General features: G+C 41.9%; 1 protein-coding gene across 1 annotated transcript in view; it reads left to right on the top strand.

Annotated features, from left to right (window-relative positions):
- sema4ba (sema domain, immunoglobulin domain (Ig), transmembrane domain (TM) and short cytoplasmic domain, (semaphorin) 4Ba) overlaps positions 1–17,904 on the top strand; it is a 52,374-nt gene that overhangs the window by 17,301 nt on the left and 17,169 nt on the right. Inside the window, 2 exon segments of the mRNA XM_034233676.1 lie at positions 11,819–12,201; positions 12,203–12,227. Of these exon segments, the coding sequence (XP_034089567.1) occupies positions 12,106–12,201; positions 12,203–12,227 (121 nt within the window). The 5' untranslated portion in view covers positions 11,819–12,105.

Here is a 17,904-nt window from a genome sequence, read left to right as displayed (position 1 = left end):
TAGACCAGCCAGGAGGGAGTTGCAGTAGTCTAGGCGTGAGATGACGAGAGCCTGGACCAGAACCTGCGTCGCTTTCTGGGTCAGCTGGGGACGCATCCTCCTGATGTTGTAAAGCGTGTATCTGCAGCAGCGGGTTGTAGCAGCGATGTTTGCAGTGAAGGACAGGTTGTTATAGGGTCACACCCAGATTCCTTGCAGTCTGAGTCGGGGAAACAACAGAGGTGCCAATGTTGATTGTTAGGTCAAGAGTGGGACAATCTTTTCCCGGAAGGAAAAGCAGTTCAGTCTTGTCAAGGTTGAGCTTGAGGTGATGATCAGACATCCACTGAGAGATATCAGCTAGACAAGCAGAGATGCGTGAAACGACCTGGGTCTCTGAGCGGGGAAGGACAGAATTAATTGGGTGTCGTCAGCGTAGCAGTGGTATGACAAACCATGCGGGCTAATGACTGATCCGAGCGAGTTTGTGTACAAGGAGAAGAGGAGGGGACCAAGAACAGAGCCCTGAGGGACCCCTGTAGTTAATTGACAAGGGTCGGACTCGGACCCTCTCCAAGTAACCCTGTAGGTGCGGTCTTTGAGGTATGAGGTGAGGAGGGAAAGTGCAGAGCCTGAAACTCCAAGTTCTTGGAGAGTGCGAAGGAGGATCTGATGATTCACCGTGTCGAATGCAGCAGACAGGTCCAAAAGGATGATGACAGAGGAGAGAGGCTGCTTTAGCAGTGTGCAGTTCCTCAGTGACAGCAAGGAGGGCAGTTTCTGTGGAGTGACCTGCCTTGAAACCAGACTGGTGCGGATCCAGAAGGTTGTTCTGACGACATCAAGCTCCGCTGCTCGTTTAAGTCACACAAACACATGTCATCACTATTGTCTTTTGATAAATAATTTTCCACTGTCGTTTCCAGGCTTAAAGCCAAGGGCGCAATAAAAATGAAAAGAAATACAATAAAAACAATAAACAGTCTGACGTCTACCCCCCTTCAAAGAGTGGCTGCTACCTCTCTCAGAAGGCGGACGATGGACGGGGCTGTGAAGGCATCGACCGGGGTTGTCAACCTGGGGTACCACCGTGTTCAGACATTAAGGGCCCCATAACACAACAAATAAAGACACAGAGGGTAGACGACAGGGATGTGACATCTCCACTCGCTTTGAGAAGCGAAAAGTGGAGGATGCTCACAGATTCTGCTTGGGTTTTCAAGACAATAACACAGGGTTACAGACTCCAATTCGCTGTCACCCCCCCTCACTTTTCGGGCATTCTGCATTCGCAAGCCCGGGGAGAGTCGGCCCATATTCTAGAGCAAGAGATCCTCTCGCTACTAGACAAGAAGGCTATATCTATAATACCCTTCGAACAGAGTCAGAGCGGCTTTTATTCCAAGTATTTCCTCGTTCCCAAACGGGGAGGGAACGGGATTCAGGGTATTCGCCTGGCAACTTATCTGGACGATTGGCTCCTTCTCGCACAGTCGGAGCAAGAGGCTATTACGCAGACGAATGTCCTCGTAAAACACCTGCTCGACTTGGGTTTCGTAATAAACACAGAAAAGAGCATGTTGTCCCCAGCCCAGACTGTACTCTTCCTGGGCCTACGCCTGAATTCGGTGCCCTTTACAGCCCGCCTGTCAGCAGAGAGAGTGAAAGCCTTCAGGGCTTGCCTCGCTCATTTCCAACCACGCAAATATGTTCTCTTCAGATCATGTCTGCGGTTACTGGGGCTCATGGCGTCAGCCATCCTGGTGGTACGACTGGGACGCTTACACATGAGGGAGTTTCAGCGCTGGGTAGCTGCCCTCAGACTGGACCCCGTGCGTCATGGCGCGCGGAGAGTGATGGTCACTATGAAATGCGTAATGGCACTGCGCCACTGGCTGCACCCGACTTTTCTAGTACTGGGCGTGCCTATGGGTGCTGTCCTATCGCGGAAGGTGGTCACCACAGACGCATGTCTGACGGGCTGGGGGGGGTATATACGAAGGTCGACCTGTGAGGGGTCTCTGGAGCAGAGACCTCCAACGGTCACACATAAATTATCTGGAGCTTTTAGCGGTGTTCCTCACCCTGAAACGCTTTCTGCCTTTTCTCAGAGGACATCATGTCCTCGTGAGGACAGACAACACGACCACAATATCGTATATAAACCGCCAAGGGGGTTTGCGTTCTCTCCAGTTACACATGCTGGCACGCAAACTGATCCTATGGAGCTGCTCTCTGAGAGCGACGCACGTACCAGGAGTGATGACCTCGGGGCAGATCTGCTGTCCAGAGGTGCACCACTATATGCAGACTGGACTCTACATCCAATAATTGTGAGTCAGCTGTAGGTGCGTTATGGCCGGGCTTATGGATCTGTTCGCATCAAAAGAAAACGCTCAATGTCAGCTGTTCTTTTCAATGCGCGATTTAAACGCACCGTTAGGCGTGGACGTGCTCGCGCACGCTTGGCCTCCGGTCCTTCTGTATGCGTTCCCACCCCTGGCAACGTGACAACGCCACACACTGATCCTAATAGCTCCACACTGGCCTGCAATGTACTGGCTGGCGGAGATATATCAGCTGCTGTGCGGATAGCCGTGGCAGCTCCCGCTACGCAGGGACATACTGTCTCAGGCGGGGGGGACGATCTTTCACCCACACCCAGAGCGCTTGGCACTATGACCTTGGCACTATGAGCCTGGCCCGTGAGTGGTATAACCTGAATACAGTGGGACTCCCTCAGAAGGTGATAAACACTATTCAGAGTGCAAGAGCTTACTCCACCAGGTCCCTCTATGACTGTAAGTGGAGGGTGTTTGAGGAGTGGTGCCTTCAAAAAGGATACATCTCTTTTCAATGTCCTGTCGGGGTGATTCTATCATTTCTACAGGACCTGATTAATAAACACAGAGCTTTCTCTACGATCAAAGTGTACCTGGCTGCTATTGCTGCATGCCATGTGGGCTTTGAGGGAAAGACGGCTAGCCAACATCCCTTGGTCTGCCGTTTTATGAAAGGGGCTCGCAGGCTCCTCCCTGTTTCCAGGTCACTGGTGCCCTTATGGGACTTGGCAGTGGTTTTAGATGGGCTCACTCGACCTCCATTTGAACCCCTGGAAGAAGCTGACATGAAACACCTGTCACTGAAGACAGTGTTGTTACTGGCTCTGGCATCTGCCAAGCGAGTCAGTGACATTCATGCGCTCTCTGTACATCCTTCATGCACTCAGTTTGCCCGGGGCAAACGAGAGTGTTGCTGAAGCCCAACCCTGCCTTTGTACCTAAGGTGGTTGGCTCATGTACCCCCATTAACATTGAGGCATTTCCTCAGCCACTGTGTTCCTCTGAGGAACAGCGGCCGAATTTGCTGTGCCCAGTCCGTGCTTTACGCACCTATATAGACAGGTCAAAAGAGTTTCGATGTAATGACCAACTCTTTGTATCCTGGGCTAACCCTCATAAGGGCAAGCCCGTTACCAGGCAACGGCTCTCCCACTGGATTGTGGAAGTGATTGCTCTGGCTTATACGAGTCAGGGTTTGCAGGCACCAACGGGCCTGCGTGCTCATTCTACTCGTGGACTGGCTACATCCTGGGTGTTTCCATCCAAGACATTTGTGCAGCAGCGAGCTGGTCCTCACCACTCACTTTTGTCCGCTTTTACAGGCTAGATGTCTCTGCTCCAAGTATGGCCCGCGCAGTGCTGGGCCCCGTGTTGAGACAGGGTTCTACCTGTTAAGTTCTGGTTGTTTTGGTGATTTTCGAGATAAGCATGTCTAGCAATACGGGAGTTTCAATATCCCATAGTGAGACATCGAACGGAGTGTTATGAATGAGAACTATAGGTTGCTTACGTAACCCCAGTTCTCAGAGTAACATGAAGTGAGATGTCTCACCAGACGGCCCTTCTTGCTAAGGCGAAGCGAGAAGAGGTGCTTATTTTGAATGACGCTGCGACGTAGCGCAAGCTACTTAAAGGGTGGGTGGATTCTGATGTAGACGTCAAGATCACCAGCCAATCAGGATTGGCGTAATGAGATTGATGCTTCTGTTTGCATACGCGTTGAGGCGCATCCCATAGTGAGACATCTCACTTCATGTTACTCTGAGAACTGGGGTTACGTAAGTAACCTATAGTTCTTTCTTGATTTAACGGTTTTTTTCAAATTCAGAGTTTGACATTAAAGGTGGGGTAAGTAGGCCTAAGTTTGAGAAACCGGCTCGAGATACACTTTTTGTTATATTCCATGGAATGCTCTTAACATCCCGATAGCAATGAATATCTTAAGTGCTTTGACAAAAAATCCATAAAAAAATGTCCTCTGTGGAAGCCGTAGTACTGTAAAAAGCACGACCAATCATTTCAGCCGGCCCGGCTAAAATAACTGGATGGCCTACCTGCCTGTCAGCCTTCCATCTGTGCACAAACTTATCTCATGCCCTCATTGGTCATGTGCGCGTTGGTGTGTGTTGGAGGAGGGGCTCTGTAAGGAAGGGGCAGATTTTTTCCAGCTGTGTATTTTCAAATTCTAGCGCACTCGAGCTGGTTTCTCCAAAATTACCTACCCCACCTTTAAGATAACACAATAACATATTATTTGGAATTAAAAAACAATCATGGTGGGTGTATATTGTAGACGTATCTATTATATCAAATAAAAAACAAGAACAAGCGAGATAAAGCGCCTTTTGTCCATGTTGTGTTATCAGAGCTCGCTCTATCAGGGTCAATATTTCACTCACAATAGCAAACAAGTGGAGACATTTATAATGGGAGTGAGTGTTTCAACAGGCATGACCTACTTACAGCAGCTAGGCCTCCAACTGCTCCTTACCTGTCTGGCAGACAACAGGACTCCTCGTAAAACACAGACCCACGATATTTTATTCAGTGATCTGAACAATATTGTACTGTATTTTATTGCTTTATATTATATGATTTTTAGTTCTTGTAAAACAGTTGCTTTTTACTGCAATGGACTGCAATGGACTCCAATGGTCACACTGTCTTTTCTGGTCCAAGCTGCTGCACTACTTACTACCAAGTGACTATATACTGTAAATGTGACACTAATCCCTCTGTTCAGATGTAGGTTATACTCGCAGTAGCAAGACACCATGCCCATTTACACTATCAGTATAATATGCTATAGTTATAGATGCGTTAGAGGATCAGCTCATTGTTGAAAGAGTTTTTTAAACGCTCTTTGTTAAAAATCTAGCTTTTACATAATCGAGTAACAACTTTACAAATTGTCACTGATATATATTTTAAATGTTATTTCTCCCTAAAAGACAGTGTTGGCAACCTCTTCTAACCTCTGAAAGCATTTGCTCCATGTGGGTAATGGAAAAGAGAAAATGGAAAATTGGTCACATACTGTTATTTCATTGCAAAAGAATCATATGTTAATCTCATTATCACCCATTGTGAAACTAGTATTAGTTTTCAACAGAAGACTTTGATTTAAGAAAGCCTACGAAAAGGCCCCCTGATCCTAATCGACAGCTTAAACACATGTGAGATGGTCACTTTTTGTTCAGAGTTTATAATACATTTACATGGCAGGGGATTAGCAAAAAAGTAAACAAGTTTTTGGGTAAAACCTATAAATGGACTATGGAGACACAACCTTAAAAGTTGGATTTATTTATCTTTGAAACATTGTTTTACTCTTATAAAACATTCAACAGTATTAAAAGATGAATCTCTGCCATTGCTTACAGAGCACTTTGTGTTCACCATTGTATATGTTATATCTTACAGTACAAATTGTTATTAAAAAAAAATACTGAAAACTATCATGGAACAGCAGAGACCTGTACGCCTCTTGCTCTGCTGCTATAGCAAATGTCAGGATCTATTATGTAGTCCAAGAAGAAATTATTTCTTTCAGAGATAAAGATCAGTAGCAGATGCAGTTGTTAATGTCAACATCAAATTCCTTTCAACTTTAGACCACTAAAACAGTAGAATATCTGGACAGTTTATCAAAATACTACAGCTTTACCGTAGATTAAAAAGATCATTCCAGTCATTTATTTAAAGCTTTTAAAATGCCTTTCACATTAGTGTCGGAAGGTGTATAAATGATAATACTCTCAAAGGTGTAGGTATTCTGTTTCCTCAGCAAAGGGTGTGACAACAGTACAACAGACTGTAGAAAAGAAATGGGCCATTTCAGCAAGACCAACAGGGCAAGCTGCTTCCTAGACGTGGATCAGCTTACACTGGATTGTTGAAACTGAAAGAGTGCAAAGAGTGAGAAAAGTACAATTAACTGCCAGTTTCTCCTCAATCTCTCAGTGTTTATCCTGTTTGAGGGTTTATTAACGACAACACATGAACAGTTTTAATCCGGGTTTATGCTCTGCGTAATGTGTTTTGACAGGGAGCTTTGGCTGGAGTGCCAGGAATAAAAGGGCCCAAAGCCAAATGACTCTCACACAGGAGGAAATATCTCATTGAATCTATCATGTGTTAGTCGAGATTAGTGATTCTCAGGTGATTTCCATCTTCATATAAATTCAAATTTTACATTACATTTTGAGTTTTGATGAGGTGAGGAAAAATGTCCCCTTGCCATTCAATTTGCTCCTCTGTCATCCTTTCCCCCTCTGAGTATTAAAGCACTCTTCTTTCACACACTTCAGCCTTGATAGTGATAGCAGGGCCCGACAGAGACCCTGCTCTGCTACTTTACATTTCAGCAGCAAGCTGCTTCTGCTGGCTCCACATCTGTTATGGAAATTTGCACTGAAGGGAAATGGAATATCATTTCAGATATTTTCACTTTTGAAACGGGTTTGATTTAGACATTTGTAAAGGTTTCAAAGACAGAGGTGATGAAATATTCTCATCTACTTTCACAGCCATATATTACCCTAATCTATCAATACATTCTTAGTGCCTGATAGCTCCAAAATGTAAGAAGTCAGCACTTGTGATAAATTCACAACCTCTGACCGTGTGTCACAAGTCCAGAGGAAAAGCAAGCTTGATGAATTGAACTCCCCTGAGCCTTGAGTTCAAAATGTCCCCTATCTCTGTTCAATAGTTTAATAAGATTTTAATTAGGCAATTAAAAGTCTTTGGAATAGCATATGGTCATAATTATTGCTGTATGGTTCACTCAGGGATGAATGAGCCATTAATTACTCTTTGCTGGGTCTGGGGATTGGGCTTAAAATGGGTCGAGTTGGAAAGAGAGGGTATTTCTTCACACTGACTTCACAGTCACTTCAACAGAAATACAGACCTCTGAATTAGCTGGGGGGCCGGGTTACACCAGTTATTCTTAAATCCATTACTGAGTTTGTGCGTAAAGTCCTTCCTACGTTTTTTATATGCTACTAGCGAGTATTACATTGGCAAAATTAAATGTGTTATAATAGAGACTTTAGTATTAAGAACATTTCTTGCTAGAAAACAATTTAAACAATTTAAAAAGAAATCAAGTCACCTATTAACGAGCGCAAATCATAAAGTCATCATCATTAAACTTAACTTCCAATCCTTGGTCAGTTTAGGTATCACTTTCTTTTGATTCTATCTGAATCTATAGATTAATATATTTTTCTGACTTATTAATATTCATAACATTTTAGGTGAGTAGGAAATATCAGATTTTGTTTAACTAGTGGATTTGGTCATTGTCTGTTTTTTGCATGATGTATTCCCAGTTTACAACAAGAAATCGTGTGAAGTTTTATGTGCAGACATTATTTTAGATAATACTAACATCTACAGTAATCATAAGTTTATTCGCAAGCCAATGCTAGTTTTTCAGTAAGTCAAATAAGCTACTGTATGTAGCAGTTACACCTGAAAGTTACTGGTAAATAATTAGCAACATTTCCTTAGAATGAATCTCTAGGAAATAATTAGTGGTTGTTTTTCAATGTGGGGATGAGTATATACTGAGTTATTCTAACGTACCTTTAGTGGCTGTGATTTGTCACAGTCACTTGGACCCGATACTGTGATGGAAGTGCTGTAATGTCTTACTCATAGATGGGTATATTTAGATCTGGACGAGTTGTTGAGATAAAACCTGAGAGGCTGTAGAAACGGTGTCCACACTGTACTCCCACACCACTCACCTGGTGAATCAGTCTCTCTTTCCATATGTGCCGGCGTGCTCCTCCATGTGAAGCCTCTCATAACAGATGATGTCCTCCACATTGCACATCTGTTCGTTCACCTGCGAGAGCCCTTAAGCAGCGTGGAGGTGTCGAGTCAGGTTGAAGGCCACATCTGGGAGCATGTGACCTGAGTTGTCAGAGGTTCTGTTTGTGTGTGTGTGTACAGGTGGCTTGCTGAGATGACAGGCATGCCAAGAAGTCGTATTTTTCAGTCAACACTTTTCCAGTCAACAGGCTGTGTGGGGCATCCAGGGAGCCTTGACCCCTCCTCCTCTAGTCGGATGGCAAATGCTAATGTTGCTGCCACCTGTTACAGCAGCATACGCAGGGATGCTATTTATAATGCCCACACAGTCTTATGAGTAGTACTGTCAATGGTCAGTCTTTGCCATTCAGTGATATAAATGGAAAGCTGACTGTATACCAGGAGCTGGATTACAGGAAATGACTGATAAAGACTGCTGGGAATTCCCGGTTTGGTTAAATATAAAACACATTTCCTCTTTGTTGACATGCTGTACTCTACTGTGAAGAACTGTTACAGTGTTGAAAGATTAATGTTTTTGTACAGGAAATGCTCATTACTTTTAAAGTGAATTTGACTCTGCACTATGTTGAACTAAGTTTCGTTTTGACAGAGTTGCCTATTCATGGGACTTTTATTCTTATAAGTTATAACAACCACATGTGTGATTCAGGTCTTTTGCTGTGTTGAAGTCACTTATTATTTCCCAAGCAGAGTCTCTTACTTCTCTTTTACATTTCTGTTCCCTTCCTTACTTCATGAGCTGTCAAAACTATTGCTGATACTTATATGGATGATGGGCTTGTGAGCAAATCCCGGATGTCAAAAAGTGCCACTTATTTCCTACCCAAAAGCTCAAGACTCAGTTTCAAACTTCCGTCTCTACTAGGGAAGTCCTAATTTGTCAGCTACACACACATTTCCTTTCCAGGCTTGATAATCTGAATAAAGGAAGTCGTGATTTGGTACGATTAGTAATACAATCTTCACCCATCACTTACAGCAACATGAAGCTTTGTCAGCAATGGTTAGTGCCTGGTAAACTTCTTTGCAGTCAATGAATGCTTTCATTATGTGTCAATTGCCTTCAATGATGAATTAGGAGTTTAAGCATGGAGTAAAATAGCATTCACTCAGTCTGATCAAAGTACCTGAGCCTTTATTATGTCCTCCCACCGATAAAACCAAACCAAACCAAACCTTTGCCTTTTATTAGACCCTCAATTGTTAATGATCTGTTTTAAAAGTTTGATGTGCGCAATGATTATGTCAAACCCATCTGATAAGGCAGATATGTTGCTAGAGGGGATATAGAAAAGAGACTAAGGCTAGATTTAAGAGGAGATCATAGACAGAAGGATGGGAGAGTATCATCCAGAACCAGAGCACACTATCAGGTCTGTGTAGGGAGTGAAAGGGAGGATTCATTTTATGCATCATGCAGGAGAGAGCAGTGAAGTGCAGAGTTGCATATAGATTTCTGAGCTGTCAGAGGGGCCCTTGTTCTCTCACTCATGCTGAGTCGAGCTCTCTCTACGTTCCTAAGATGGATTCGGATTCATGCGTGCAGGGCTCTTCTTCAGACTGTCACACAAACCCAGAATTAATGTTACCTTCACGAGTGGTATCTCTTTCAATTGTTCCACACAATGGAGGCTAATGATGCTTAAGGCCGCCCTGCTTTTCGATAACATGTTACAGTCCACTGACATGACTTGTCAGCTGCTGGCAGGGTGCATTGACCCAAAAACTTCAGACGGTGACACATCCCGGAGTTAAATAAGCAGAACCTCGTCTGCTTTTGTCATCGTGGTAATTAAGAGTCACCGTCCAGCTGCTGTAGGTGGAACATCTTCAACCCAGACATCCTTGGTTATATTCCTTTTATAGCTTTTACTCTAACTTTGCACCCGTGGTACGAGAAGTGATGGATTACGATGTATTAGCTCTATTTTAATTTGTTCAGACTTTAAATCAAACCGTTCGATGAGCCTATTTCAGACAACTTTACTTAGTTCGGGAAAAATACTCAGTTTTGTGCTTTGTTTTACTCATTTTAAACCACCTTTTTGGAACTAAATCCACAGAATAAAGCATGCGTGAATATGTCATATTCATGTATTGTGTGTGTCTATTCTTCCGTAGAAATATCCCATTTTGTGTCTTGTTTTCTTCCTGCTCTTTCAAATGTCATCTTCCCAGCTCAGATTTGAAGATGTCTGTGTTTTCAACAAGCGTCAGACTGCTTATTGACTAAGAGTCAGGAGCCCCTTGATAGAAACCAGAAATAGATTCCTTTGCTATCTGTTGCTATTGATTGCAATAGCTCACATGAAACTGAATCTCCTGCTGGTTGCATTTAATGAGGAGCTCCCTGTGGCAGCTGTAATAGAGCGTTTGCAGTTGTAAGTGGCATGTCCGTATTGAATTCCCTTTCATGCCTCACTACGTCCAGTTAATCAGCGTTATTGGTATGATGGTTGTCTTGTGGCTTTGTTCTCAGGTTTTCTTAAGAATTGTTGTAGACATTGTGGATAAGGGTTTTCTAGTGAAACCTTAAATGGCAAAGACAGTAAAACATATTTAATTGTGGTGATCTGTATTGATTTATAGAGTGTACAGTAAAACTATGTAAATATTTAACCAATTCCTCTCTGAACTACGAGCAGGCAGAACTAAAACCCTCTGACCTGTAGGAATAAAAACACTTAAAGTATCTGTGAGTATAATGAACAAACACAATCTCACCATTAAGTAATGTAAACTAAAGTTCAACTAAGGAGAATTGTGGGCGAGAAACTCTAAACTGTAATTCCTGTAATATGAGTTTACAGCAGTGTCACCCCTTTTCATTGTTTTGCAAGCTTTAACAAAGATTTATCAATAAATCTTTCCCTTCTGTTCTCTCCTGTGCATTGCACAATAGAACAGGTCCGAGCAGTTCAGATATAGAGATCTGGGCGTGTCAGGTTGTTTGTGAATAGCTGACACTATAATATTAAATGAACCTGACCTGAACATTGTGCTCAAACACGTCACCTATCAAGGCTCATTCATGTAGTATTCTGTTAATGATCACTACACTGATAACACTATAATCCTCTGAACAGAAACAAAAGCAAAACCTCAGATCAGTGTGCTCAGGGGTCAGCTTTAGCCAAATACATGGAGAAAGCACATATGTTGTCCTTTAACACATTTTCAAATGAAATGTTGCATGATTGTTTTGTAGCCTTAATGTTTTTTGTCAAGATAGAGACTTTGCCCTGTGTCAATGGCATGTTCTTAAAGAAGTGCTCGTATCATCCAATCACAGCTGTTATTGTACAGGCTGGTGTGTAAAATACACGAATTATAGGTAACCAACGATCATCTAACAATCATTGTAATTATTGATCTGCAATCATGTTTTGTTTTATGGAATCTGAAAAAAAATTGAAAAAACCCCACAATACAGTTACCTCATTTCTCAAAAGCGACATCTTAAATCGTTTTTGTATGGTTGTTCAAAGTTGCTAATGCATATGACCGAGAAAATCAGCAAAATAAACAAAAGTCTTAATAACTGTTAAATCACATTATCTACCTACCTGCCTTCCTGGCCAACACAAAACACCAGCAATGTGCTTATACATGACACTAAATTGAATATTGTTTCTTCTTATTCACAGATCTCAGCTGAGACCCGGCGGTGCTGCGTTTGTATGGAGGCTGATCGGTGGAGACTTTCCGTCTTGTTCTGAGGTCACAGATTGTTTTTATAAACCAGCATCACCTTCTGCAGGCCCAAAAGAGTGCCCCGACTCTACCACAGTGCACAGGCTTTACATTGAAGGAGCTTGGAGCTACAGGAAAAGAGAGAGAGAAAATAAACACAGCTTTAAAAAGACGCTCTTCATGAATTCCCCAAAAACCTGAAAGGCAAATACTGCAAGTTGGCTGGCGGTCCTGAGGAGGCATGTGGACAATGAGCATGGCTTGGCTCTGTGTCCCAGCCTACACTGTCCTCCTTGTTGGTTGCTTTCATACAGCTGTCACGGAAGGTGATGTCACTCACTCCACGCCTCGCCTTCTCCTACAGTAAGTTTATTAACTTCTAAACTATAGAATTACAGATTATATTGCAGTAAGGGTGATGTCAGCTTTAATGGTGCCTGGGGGTCCAGTTTAGGCTTTTTAAGGTCATTCCTCATGAACAGTAGCACTTAGCAAACTTGTTTTTCTTGAGCTCTTTCGTTAAGCTCCAGTGAATCAAAACAGGTCAAAGGTAAAACTCGACACAACTCCATAATCTAGGAATTTGTATATCGCACGAGCAGTCAAAAGAAACAGCAGCTATTGAGTAGTTATGGATTATAACAAACACCTTTTCCTTCTCTAACATCCTGCCTTCAAGACTGATTATGTAATTCCCAGTGGTGTCCCTGTTCATTTAGTCAGTTCAGTGAAACGAATCAATACACTTCATATGTGTCCATTGTAAGAGCTAAAAGGATTTAGGTGAAATGGTGTTTGTCTACAGCATAATGATTTAAAATCCATGTAAATCCGCACTGTGAATGGCAGCTCCATCGGGGTGGCTCTGTCAAGTACCTACAGGTCAGACATAATTACAAAATGAACAGGCCTATTGTGCCCAGATTTACCGAAGGCAGTGTGACGAGTTGTTTTTCTTATATATCCTAATCTGTTTTTATTTTTTTTTGCAACATTTTTTTACACCCCCATCTTCCTCCAAAATAAACAAAAAATGTGTAAATGTTTCCCCTTCGAAATATGTTGGGGATTATGTTCAATTAGACTTTCGTGCTGGTTTTCTGTGCATCAATATTTTCTGTGCTCTCTTTGTAGATGGTGGCCACTAGTGTCAAGACATATTTTGTATCATTACTGAAATGATGTACCAATGACAAGTTGGATTTAAACGTGAATTGTGCTTTAGCATGTCAGTAGAATAATGAAACAATATGATGGATTATGAGATCAATGCCAGCTTTCAATGATTAAACTGTGTTTAGTGACTCACGTTCAGGCATCATTAGAGTCTTAATGTCAGGGAGGTTTGCGTTGATTGATCTCTCTTACTAATCTATTATAGACATGGATAACATTTTCAGTATGGTGCTAATTTTGAGCCAGGCAAGCTTTCAAGTCTTTCCTGTCTGAGCCTGTGCATTCCCTCATGTTGGACCTCTATACCAACAGGTAATCTCTCTCACCTGCCAGCCTCAACAAAGCCCACAGCCCGGGCCCTGGTGGAGCGTTTCTCAACAACACACCATCAATCACTCACTGAAAAGAAGCTTCACGTTCACACTTCTCCCTGTTTTGATGGAAATATTTGCTTTTAGGGTGTGTAGCCAATGTTAACACCACCATAAAACATGCAAAACTCCTTTGTCAGAAGCCTAGTATACTAGACTAACTAGAGGGTATAGATGTGCTATTGATTTAGTATAGCTGAGGCTAAGCAAGGAAGGAGCGAACCATCAGCTTGTTGTAATAGCATTTATGTCGCTGTAACATTAACCACATTGATAAGCTTTGACCTTTCCATGGGGGTGGGGTCATTGAGGAAATAACACAGCTCTAACAACTGAGGTAGTTAGGAGCCAGGGAGTGATTTTATCAGGTAATCTGACCTGGTCTTTACACGGTTAAGTGCTCATAGTAACTTTGAACGTATTAGCAGTGCTGTAAGATGCAATCGGATCTTTTACTGATGTAAAAGTACGAATGCCTCACTTTGAAAAAGTGAAAATACTCCACTTCAAGTAAAAGGTATTGAAGTATTATCTCCAAAATGCATTTGTATATGTATTTTCCTCATACGTGTGCAAGAACCGGGACATTTCATGAGCTCAAAAAACCTACTTGTGTTTTCAGTTTTGTGAGTGTGACAAAGCATTTCCCAGGTGGTCAAAGATGTTTTTTAAATAGTTTCTTGAGCTTAAGAAGTAGGAACATATTCTCAACCCAAAGCATAAGGGAACACTTCATCCTGAACAGAAACCAAAAGCTACTTAGCTTTAAGCAAATATTGTGGAAAGAGAAGTACAACATTTCCCTCTGAAATATAGTGGACTCAAAGTATAACGCATGTGCAAGTTAGTACAAGTAACTGCAATGTATCCTTAAGTGCAATAAATAAGTACTTTGTACATTCCACCTCTGCACTGCTGCCCGTATATTAAATCGGGCAATTATATCTAAAAAGACTGTACTCCTTGTCAGATTTGACGCTTTAAAGACCGTTTCTTAGGTTTCACATTGTGATTTAAGGCCGATAAAACAAGCTTCATCCTGCTGATGAAGGTAAGCTGGGCCTGGTGGTAGAAGATGTCTTTCCGTTTTAAAGGCAGTTCTGCTACACTGCATTTTCCAGCCTCCCTCAGAAGGGCTTTGTCACATTGTGTGTGTATCAAAGCAGAATGCAGAGCTGCTAGCCTCAGGGATCTGAACTTTTATACGGCAGAATCCGCCTGGTCTCGTCATGGTTTCTGGTCATCTGTCCTCTCTGGATGCCAGTTAGCTTGACGGTTTCCACGCCTCTGCAGTGTAAGCGGGCGGGAGCTGCTTAACTGCTTCTCATCCTGTAAGACTTTTGGTGGACCGACTTCTCCTCTGCTTCTCTCTTGCTCTCTGTGTCCCCTGGTCCCCGCCTCTGCCTTAATGAAGAGCCTAATCCTCCATGAATAATGAATGGAGATTTGTATGTGTTATGGTGTGAACACTTGTCTGGTTCTCATTATGCGCCTATCAGGACGGATCATGGGTTCAGGGAGTCGAGTCTGCATCTGCTTTCTCTCTGCTTTTGTTCCAGTCTTTAATGCAGACCATGTTGAATGGCTTTGTGTGTTGGGACACCATTTAAAGGCATACCTTTAAGCCGTTTATGTGCGGCGTGCTGATCCGTGCAGCCCTCAGTTAAACATGCCTGGGGACAGTGCTGCTTTAATTTAATTTACGAGTTATATTCAAAGCCATAATAGAAGCAAAGTATTTTTTATTATTAAAAGGCCTTCATGTTCGGACCACACAAAACCACTCTCTAGTAATTCAAAATGACAAGATAACAGCTTTTCAATATTGTAGCCACATAGCTGAACAGCAGTTCTTGATGGTGTGCATGCTTCAACACACTTCACTAGATCACTTGTTAAATTCCTATTAAAGTGGAAAGTCATTGTAGTTGTCACAGATATTATTTGATGACTTGTTTGTTTTATTGTTTTGCTCAATTGAACAATATATGTCAGTATGGTGGCAAAAGACAGAGACTTATCCGAATTCAACAGAGCCCAAACAATAATAATGATACAACAATAAGTGAATTATCTACTAATAGTAGAAAACACTTTTTCAACTAAAAATGTAAAGAAAATCCTCTGGATACACCTTTTACATTTTATTTCTTGCTCTGTAAATTAAATATTAAAGTTAATATATCTTAGTTTTAGATCACAAATCAGTCAAAACTATTTATTAATAATTGGTTGTAAGAAAATATTGGCAGTTTGTTAGCCAAACGTGGATTGCTTACTGCCAAATGGCTAATAAAGTATTTCAATAAAAAAAACAAAACAAACCAAACCTACGTTATCCTTCAATTACTCAACCGTTCATTTTGCTACAAAACTGTAATGTAGATTGCATTTTAACAACAAGACAGCTGTTCTTGTTTTAAAGATTCCACCTGTGAAAAAGTATATTTATATTCAAACATGCAGTAGTAAATTCAACAGGTGAATATTTACCGATGCTGCACCATGTATTTTCTAATACTCAGTAATGGGCTGTTCTGTATCTGAAACTGACTGATCCCCATCTCAGTGATTGTTTTCAATCCATCATGAAATGACAGTTCATTGATCCTGATATTGCATATGTAAGACACCCATCCTGTCTAATCCTCCACGCTTATTTTCAAGGTGTTGCGAGGACACTCAGAGTGTAAATACACACCATGGAGTCGGTCAGTCAGGTCAGAGTGCTGCTGTACAGACAGAAACATGTTGTGACCTCTTGTACAATCTCTTTGTTCTTGATGCTCAGCCTTGTTCAGACGAGAGGTTCATGGTGAGTTCCTGATAAACCCACAGCCGCTTTACATTATTGTGGATAATCCGAGGTCAGCTCTCATTGCTCCCTGACCAAAAGATTGCCCAGTGTCAACCTCCTTCATGGGAAAATGGTCCGTTAGAGCTGAGGTGCAGCCTCTTTTACAAACCACCAGTTTAATAGATTTGGAGGAAGGTGTTTTAACACTTAATTAGCTTCTATCCCCTCAATAAATTGCAGCTCCAAATCCTGTTATAGCTCTTCCCTGCTGTGTGGATGCGTAATGCACATACTTCATCTCCACTCTTTACAATTTCCTAGGCATTTACAGTATGTGCACGATTTACAATATGACTTTCCAGCCTCTTGTTTCCTGAAGCTGTGTTCAAAATTGCCACCAATCTCAGCATCAGCATGGTGCAATGGAGACAATATCCTGCTAACAAGATGCAGCCCCGCCAGTTACCAATACAAACGGCAGGCTCACAGCTTGCCTAATGAATCTCCTGTTGAATTGACCCTCATGGCTTGTTGTCTTAATGCTTTCCAGATGCTTCAGTCTCTGTCCTTCAGCTTCCCAGATTTACTCTCCCACACAATTACCCATTCAACATCAGCTCTTAACAGCTATAGTTTAAAATGACTTGGGATAATTGAGTGAGTGCTCCGGTGTGGCCTGCTTTCTGTCTTGATGTCACCAGATATCCATGGCGTGGATCTGACGCCCACCCAATGAGATTCATTCACCCTCATTGCAGAGGGTCGTAATCCCTTTTTATGAAAGCAATTGGATTATTAGGGCTCGTTTTTGATGTTGAAGATGTGTAAGGATCATAGGGATATATTTCTGAATGCTGGTGCCATGGAAAGACATGAGCTATTTGCTTTAATTAAGGAGGAACAGTTTTCCCTAAAGGAATACCCAAAGACTGTATGGGAATACTTTACCCTCAAAAATATCATTTGTATGTTAATAATTACTCACTCCATGTTACCATGAATTGTAGTGTTTTTCTGCATGTCTTCATGAAAGATACAAAAAAATAGTCCTGAAGCGTTTATTTAAAAAATACTACTACTCCCGATGTGATATTGTGAAGTCAGAAAAACATGACATACAGTAGTGTCATCTCGATTGTCATAGGTTTATTGGTTTAATGAAATAGATGAGGGTGCAGTTTATGTATCAGTTTATGTTCTTCCTGCCGGCATTCTTCCTATAATCCTATAGGGATGGAAATGTAGGTCATGTTTATGGTCAGACAACTGGAAATGGGGCATCTAACGTCTCTTAAAGATGACACATAATGAGTATAGTACTTGCTCTTGATCTCAATAAAAAGAGGCGGTCATTTATTCCAGGTCATCTACTTCTATTCAGTTATGTGGAGAGTAATTTTCCTCTCCCACAGTACATTTGTTGTGACAATGTTTTCTTGTAGTTTTGCAGAAAGCAAACAAAACCAGGTGCTTTAAATGAGGTATGCAGTTGTCTGAACTCCTAAACATACAGCTGTACAAGCTGATAAACCCCTCTTAAGGGGGGCACTGATTGAATCAGCCTGTTATAGCTGCCCTACAAAAGAAGGCACTTAGATCTCTGTCACCAAAGAACAAATTACTCCACAGTTCCCCTCTAGAGGGGATGTTCCACGCTTTTAATTATCCTTCTACTTTTTTTGGACTCAGACCGACA

This window comes from Gymnodraco acuticeps, unplaced genomic scaffold, assembly GCF_902827175.1.
Source record: "Gymnodraco acuticeps unplaced genomic scaffold, fGymAcu1.1, whole genome shotgun sequence".
In the NCBI taxonomy this organism is placed as follows: Eukaryota; Metazoa; Chordata; class Actinopteri; order Perciformes; family Bathydraconidae; genus Gymnodraco; species Gymnodraco acuticeps.
Note: the sequence above shows the minus strand (reverse complement) of the source record. Positions and strands in the feature narration are given on the sequence as shown.